Here is an 8,394-nt window from a genome sequence, read left to right on the forward strand (position 1 = left end):
CTTATATTCACTAGAATAATTGATTAAACACTATACATTTGATATATGATCACATTGGTCATACTCTATGCTCGATATAAACGTGCCTGCAGTGCTGGCCATTTTTATTATATTTCGGTTAAAATATTCTTCCGTCTGAGTTGTCCGAATGTTGGGGTTCAAGTACTACAAAAAAACTTAAAAATGTGAGCAATAGCCTTTAGCTATTCACATGTAAATGCTAGTCAATTATGGCTTTCATGCATGTCCGGCCAAAAAAATATCATACCCAACAATGATAATAATTGGATTATTCTACCTTTATAGCGTCACTAAAGTTTATTCTTATGTAATTCTTCAGTTTCAAGAAAGTAAAACCTTTTGCTTTGCAATTGCATGATTAGTGTTCACGTTTTGTACACAATATGCTCACTACTATCAGTTTCCCTTAACATCACACTTTTCATTATTTTTTTCCTGGTCCGTTCATAAATTTTTGTCTACTTTTCCAGTATAAATACAGTGTGGCACATTGTTTCATCTCACATTGTTTTTTTTTATTTGGTAAACTGGTGTCCGGGCCAGTTTGCGCGCACCAGCTATTTGGTGAAAATGGATTTTGGGGATAAAGATACTCATAGAATGTAAGCTATTCTCTATCTGTAGTCAGTGTTGGGTTAATATTGCTGCTTTTTCTAAATTATTTCTTTTTACAGTTCGATTTTCGAATTTTCAGGCTGATGCTATACATTCACGATCATATGAGAAAAAATAACATGCACGAGGCAGCTAAGATATTTGCAGAAGAGGCAAATCTTGAGCTAAACCCGGGTCAGTATTTTAATTTTTTTTCATTAATTCAACATTTCATGTAATTTCTTAACTGGTTTTTTGTCTTCTTGAGGCATGCAGTACTGAAATTCGTTAAATTTGATTTTCTGAAATATTTATTTGATTTATAATTAAGTGATCGATGCTCCTGGAGGCTTTCTAGCTGAATGGTGGGAAGTGTTTTGGAACAAGTACTTCTCCATCTATTCCAACATCCCAGGATGTGAGGTAAAATCCTCAACTAGTTTTCTGATTAATGGATCTACTGTATTAACTCAAGAAAAATCCTAGGAAATTGCGAGGGATGCCTCGACACTGGATATGTCCTGTGTACTGCCAACTCCTGGATTCTCTGAAGGAGTGACTGCAGGGACCATGCTACAAAACATCTCTCCCAGGACCATGAGCCAGCAACTAGTTGGCAGTACTTCTCATTGCAAGGAAAAGGATATCGTAATGGAACCTAGTCCTTCTATATTGGTGCCAACTGCTGGGATAGAAAGACCATGGTTCGAAAACTCAATGCCTAATGTATTCAGTACCAGGTACTTGCTCCACCTATAAATAATCTAACGGAAAATGCTTCATGCACAAAATTGGGTACTTCTCAATGGTGGAGGCACCTATGGGCCAGGGTAGGTTTGGGCCCTCCCCGGAAATTGGGACTGAAATATTTTTCTCATTTTTTGCTTAAGCCCAGTCCAGTTTTCCAGATATATGTGTTGTGGCACGCTGAAATCTTGTAAAAACAACGTGCAGGCTCTCAAATTTCATTTAGAAAAGCAAGAGAGCACTGAGCAAGAGAGAAATATCTGTGTTTTTTATGATTTTTCTTTTTGCATTTTTCTACTCATAGTTGGGAAAAAAAATTACTGTATATTTTAGCCCTCCCTCATATATTCCTGGCTCCGCCACGGGTACTTCTTATGGCGCAATATTAAGTTGTCTTTGCGTATGTTCTTGATTCTTCCTTGATCGGTGTGAGGTTTTATCAGATACAGTCTGTTGGTTTCTTTAGTTGTTTTTTATATTTATTTTCTTATATTATTGAGAATGACATCAATAAGTTGACACACTTGAATTAGTTCAGTTCTGTGTGCGCCTATCGAATTTCTAATAAACCTGCTTATTGTGCCACAGCCACCAACAGCAACGAGCTTCTACCCAGTCCTCATTGCTGCTTGCAGGGGTATGAATACAGTCTTTGTACACTATATATAGCTGAGCCTACTAAATTTAAAAAATGCTTCACATGGATAAAGTCTTAATTATTTTTATAGCTGAGGGATGAAGGCTAATTAATATTATTGTGTTGCAGGTTGCTAGCAATCAAAATTCTGAGGCAAGACCTAGCAGCCAGATGGAGCCAACTCTGCAAGTACCAGGTCTAAATTCTGATCAGTCAACAGGGTCAAGAAATCCCAGTGCTGGTGCATTTGATTTTTTCAAATACTATTTTCGCGATTAAGTTGGATATGTCAATCTTCAGGATGATAATTTTTTATTTCTTGAGTTTGTAATTCAATTTATTGGATTTAATTTTTAGACAACAGGCTCTGGCTAAACTCTTTTACCCGCTTCTAATCTATTACTCCCTCCGTCCCAAAAAGATTGAACTGCTTTGACTTTCACGGAGATTAAAAAAAAGGTAGTAAAAGAAATTAAATTAGTTGAAAAGTTGGTAAAATGATGGGACCCGTCAAAATTTTAATAATAGATTTGAGATAGTGGAGGAAAGTAGTGGGTGTAATAGTGTTTATAGTATTATAGAAAAGAGATAGTGGAAGAACTAATGGGTGTAATAGTAAAAAGTAGTGTTCAAAAATAATAAGTGTAATAAGTTCATTCTTTTTGGGACGTCCCAAAAGGAATCCCAAAAGGAATAAGTGTCAATTAAAATGGGACGGAGGGAGTATATATCTAATTGAACAACCTTGGGTAAATTAATTCAATATGACTAATATACTCTTTACTTATTACACATAGTTTAATATATATAAAGGTTATTATTGACTTTTAATACTAACGTACTTATTATACATTAATGTCTAAGCATTAATATACATTAATTATAACATGATCATTATATGGAATTATTTTAATATTATACATATAAATATCATCATATTGAGGATATATGTACATTTAGACATCAAGATAATATGACTTAAAATAAAAATAAATATTAAATTTAAATTATTTTCATAATATAAATAATCTTAATTTTTAGAAAAATGAATAAAAGATATAAAAATATATATATATATATATCAAAAAAATAATTTAAAGCAACCCGTGCTTTGCACGGGTTAAGAAGCTAGTTCATAAGTAAAATTCAAGTTATTCATACATAAAGAAGTTATATAAGTGATCAGAATTCAAGAATTTGAAAATAATCTTTTTTTAGTGATTTGTTTTTCAAATTTTGATTTATAAAAATATATTGAAACACTTTAAACGATGGCTTATAATATATTATTGTTATCTTGATAATTTTTATATCTAATATGTTGTAGACATGGAAAAAATTTATCTAACCACACAAAAAACATTTTACTATGACTTAATTTGTTGACATCATTTTGTGGTTGATATCAAAACATTTTATTATGGTGGCCCGGCCCTATCGAGCCAGTTACATGCATGGCTGGGCTGGATATATCGGGTTCGGATCGGATCAGCCTGAATCTATATCCATATCCATTTATTTTATCGGATTCGGATTTGGATCGGATTGGGACCGGATTTTTTATAGGCCGATCCAAATCCGGATCCGTTAGGATCACGGATCACGGATCAGATATCCGGATCCATTTAACTTCTTATGATTTTCTTTGACTGGGGTTGATATAATATGCAGAGAGATATCATTTTGTAATGAAAATATCAAGTTGTAATCTCTGACAATAGCTTAACAAATTAACAATAGACCTAGTTTAAATCCATGTACAAGCAATTTTTAATTTTCTGTCACCACTAAAGAAAACATGTAAAAAATATGCATGTGCTCAACAATCTTTCAAATAATATATTTGTACAGTTGATATGGACTGGGCCTATGAATTTGTACAGTTGATTTTATTAAATAACCTGTCTTTAGGTTGTAAAAATTTATTAGGAATAGGGATAAAATATATTATTATGTAATATATAATATATATCTATATTATATAAATATATTAACCGGATCGGGTTATAAACGGATCGGATCACACTAAATCCATATCCAATCCATTTATAATCGGATCAAATTTCGGATCGGATATTTTTTTGTTAAATCCATATCCGCTAAAATGACCTCGGATCGGATCGGGTCGGATCGAATTTTCGCTCCATTGACAGGCCTAGCTGGATAGATGAGTTCTGGGCTAACTCCTTCTATGATCGTGATGAGGAGGCACGTCTTTCCTTGTTATAAAAGAAGGGGTCTAATATTGAACCAGGTGGCAGGATAGAACAGGACAGGAGACTTCATATTTATTTTTATTTTTTTAAGGTCTACATATTTGTAGATGAATTATACCGAAATACAATAAATCGCATCTGAGATTTCTTTCTTTCAAGAAAATTTATCATCTAACCGAAAGTCATGCAAGTATAATTCCGGATGTTTAGACAATAAAGGTTAAATGAATAATAAAAGAAAGCCCATAAGTCCCGTAACTTCCAAAATATCCTGAAAAAACAAACTAAACAACACATAAATCAACATACAATAAAATCACACATATATAAATTTAGTTAAAGTGAATATAGAAAATCTAATAAAAAGCAAAACAAAAATATATATAAAAAATAGATAGAAAATAAAATAATATAGAAATATTAATTAATTTCTAACCAAAGGAAAATCTTTTGGTTAGACACATAAAAATTAAAATTTAAGCGAGGAATAGAAACAAAAGATAAAATATAATTAAATATATTAAATATAATGATCATCAAAATAGTCAATAAGTCATAAAAGTGGCATCTATAACTGGAACAAAAGGCCACTAAAAGCACAATAAAGTCATCATTAATGACTCCATAAATGGTTTTTTAAATTTTCAATCTTTGAAACTTAACAAAAGTAATCAATTTCCAAATTAAGAAGGTATTTGATTAAAACTTAAGAAAAGTTGACCAATTTTCCTAAATATACAAACAACACATTTCATAGACATGACTTAGAGTCTTAGATCATATCCTGCTGGGCCTCCTTCGCTGAGTGGTTGGGTGTTCAACAGAGAAAGTATGCATGCTGATAGTGATAAAGGACCAAAGGCATTTCATAGAAATGACTTAGATCCGATTGCAGAAATGCCTACTGCATCGCTTAGTGGCCTATCTGTCAATGAAAAAGTTTTTTCTCCAACTACCTATAACCCTTCTCCTCTGTATGTGGCTCCAGTGCCTTCAGCACCACAACTACCCGCTGATGCAAATTGGTTGAAGGGCCATTCATCAAATTTTCCGGAGTCTAAAACTTGAGCTAAAATCAGAGAAGCCGAAGGAATATTAGGTCCAACACCAACCTCTAGGTACCCAACCCTGTCTCCTACTCATGGACCATTTAGCCCACGGCTTGCAAATTTTATTGATGGCTATCCACCACTTCTTGGAATGAGCTCATCCGAATGGCTCTACCAATACAGGAACAGTCATATTGTTGAACAAGCTAATGATCGCATATGGCCAGTTCAATTAAATGCACCAGGAGACTTTGGAAACTTCTATAGTCATGATGCTTCCAGGTTTGAGTTTTTCGACAGGTGGGGCAATCCTTTGCCTTCCAGTCCGATGGTCTATTTGGATAACCCGCATTTGAACACAAATTTGCCTCTCTACGGAGTAGAGGAACAAAGAAGGGAGAAGTTGTTTCATGGTTACCAAAGACCGATCTCCTATGGATGTGTTACCGGGACAAACTTGGGAGCAGAGAAGCCACCACTTCTACAGTATCTACAAGAAAGAGAATGGCAACTACAACGAGAGAATAAACTGCGAGGTCCTCCCTACACGGGGAACTAAGTTAAGGTACATGAACACTTTAAGACTGACTTCAATTCTAGGTCTAAATGTTTGTTTGTACTTGGGTAAATGAAGGTCCTGCAGGTTTTCAAGTGACATTCTGGTTGAACTTATATTTGAAGAAGTGTGTATTTCCTGTTTTTGTCCAAAAGCTACAATGTTCTTGTGCCGATCAGATGGTTATCAAATAGGCAGAAAAAAATATGTAATATTTCTTTCAGAACTTAGTGATGTAGATTGAGGGATAGTAGCAAAGGTTTAACGATGTTCATGCAGATTGTGACTTGCCTAAATTTGTAAATATTTTATTTTTTTTATGATCAAATTAAACCGTTTGTGAGTGTCAAAACATTTACCATATAAAGACTAATAGGCTGGAATATTTTGTTGTATTTATGGTGGTAACTTCGATTTTTCTGAAGTCGTGTGAACACTTTCAGATTGAAGTTATTTGTGGTTCATCAAATAATTCAATCGGATAAAGTCAGAAATTCTGCGAGAAGAGCGAATGTGTATCGATTGAAGTTATTTGTGGTTTATCAAATAATTCAATCGAATAAAGTCAAAAATTCTGCAAGAACAAAGAATGTATATCGTTGTGTATTTCAAATGAACCATCACTTTGAAATGATTAATGCAACATCTATATATAGATGTCAACAGATGTGTCTGTTGATAATAGACGCATCTTAATCCAAATAGATTTGTCTAATGGTAATAGACACATCTTAATCCAAATAAATTTGTCTAATGTAAATGGACAAATCTAATGCTAATAGACACTTTTTTTCCAATAGATGTGTCTAAATACTTTCTTGTTAATGCTACAAAATATATTTACTCAGGTTAGAAGTATGTTTTGACAATATTTGTATAAATACTACCAATATTTGTCATAGACCTGCTGTCTAATTCGAGAGGAGAAACATACGGTACAAATCAGAGGAACTGTAAGGTAAGCCGACTAATTTTCGTATATTCACTAGAATAATTGATCAAACACTATACATTTGATATATGATCACATTGGTCATTCTCTATTCTCGAAATAAATGTGCCTGCAGTGCTGACAATTTTTATTATATTTCGGATAAAATCTTCAGTCTGAGTTGTCCGAATGTTGGGGTTCAAGTAATACAAAAAACTTAAAAATGTGAGTATACATATATCTCTAGCATAGCCTTTAGCTACTCACATGTAAATGCTAGTCAATTATGGCTTTCATGCATGTATGGCCAAAAAAATATTATAGCTAACAATGATAATAATTGGATTATTCTAGCTTTATAGCGTCACTAAAGTTTATTCTTATGTAATTCTTCAGTTTCAAGAAAGTAAAACGTTTTGCTTTGCCTGATTAGTGTTCACGTTTTGTACACTATATCTTCACTCCTATCAGTTTCCCTTAACATTAGGGGTGGCAATTTCGGGTAATGGGCCGGGTTCGTGTCGGGTTGGAGGTACCTGGTTTTTTTTAATCCCGACCCGAACCCGACCCGAACCCGAAACGGGTTGAAAAATTGTGACCCGAACCCGAACTGGTAGGTACTTGAATTACCCGAAACTTACCTGTTTAACCCGAAATTCAGAATCAATCAGTGAGACATGAACAGAAACAAGAGAGCAGATACAAAGCTCAGAACCAAGAGTAAAAATACAAATCACTCCGCTCAACATTATGCTTATGTAATGAGTGCAAGCTGACATTAAAATTCTGAAATATCAGCACATCTCAAACTTCTACAACATCGTCATCAGTGTTTGTGTTTGGTTCCGCGGGAGGGTCGATCTTGGGCAGGTGGTCAGCAACATTCGAGAGGTAAGCTTTAGAGAGAGAGAGAGGTGTATTTATACCTTTGAAGATTTGTCGTGCTTGGGTTTGATTCGATTTGTTGTGCTTGGATTTGATGTGAAAGAGGCGAAATAATGCAGTCGTCGCGTGGAAAAAAAACAAAAATGAAAGAGGGAAGAGGCGGAGGCAGTGATTATAGACTTACAATATTAGTTTTAGAGGGGTGTATTCGATTGGGATTTTAATAGATTGTTTTTAGTCTGTGGATTTTAATGGATTGTGTCTGATTTTGATTTTGTGCGGATTCTTGGTAAAATGTCGCAGAGTTGATAGGATTTAAGCACAATGCTTCAAAATCTCATTGATTTTGATGGGATTTCAAAAAATTTAAAATACACTGAAGAATGTCACAAAATCCATCATTTTATGAAATGCAAAAAAATCCATCAGCATTTGAATACCATCAGATTTTAATGGATTTTAAACAATCTCAATTGAATACCATCGGATTTTAAAGCATAATTTAAAATCCCAATTGAATACCACCAGATTGTGTAGCATAATTTGAAATCCCAATTGAATACCTCAAGATTTTAATGGATTTCAAACAATCCCAATCGAATACCCTCGGATTTTATGAATGCAAAAAAATGCTTTAAAATCCCAATCCAATACACCCCTTAGGGTTTGATTTTTAAATCCATGGACTGGGCCTTAGTGGTGGCGTGCGGGTTGAATTGGAAACCTGGAACTCTCGATGCTTCGAGTCCGGAAGATCC

General features: G+C 34.1%; 1 protein-coding gene across 1 annotated transcript; it reads left to right on the forward strand.

The window, feature by feature from the left end:
• Window positions 1-591: 591 nt before the first annotated feature.
• On the forward strand, window positions 592-2,278 carry LOC135148494 (uncharacterized). The gene is made up of 6 exons (XM_064083741.1): window positions 592-623; window positions 716-810; window positions 947-1,038; window positions 1,102-1,355; window positions 1,951-1,999; window positions 2,129-2,278. The coding sequence occupies exons 1-6, from the start codon at window positions 592-594 to the stop codon at window positions 2,276-2,278; spliced, it is 672 nt and encodes a 223-aa protein (XP_063939811.1).
• The last annotated feature ends 6,116 nt before the right edge of the window (window positions 2,279-8,394 follow it).

This window comes from Daucus carota, chromosome 8 (genome assembly GCF_001625215.2).
Source record: "Daucus carota subsp. sativus chromosome 8, DH1 v3.0, whole genome shotgun sequence".
Taxonomy (NCBI): Eukaryota; Viridiplantae; Streptophyta; class Magnoliopsida; order Apiales; family Apiaceae; genus Daucus; species Daucus carota.

Excerpts from the sequence above, each read along its gene's own strand:
- LOC135148494 (XM_064083741.1), top strand. The coding sequence starts at position 592 with ATGGATTTTGGGGATAAAGATACTCATAGAAT. Across the intron at positions 624-715 it reads GATAAAGATACTCATAGAAT|GCTGATGCTATACATTCACG; the intron begins GTAAGCTATTCT and ends TCGAATTTTCAG. Across the intron at positions 811-946 it reads AAATCTTGAGCTAAACCCGG|TGATCGATGCTCCTGGAGGC; the intron begins GTCAGTATTTTA and ends TTTATAATTAAG.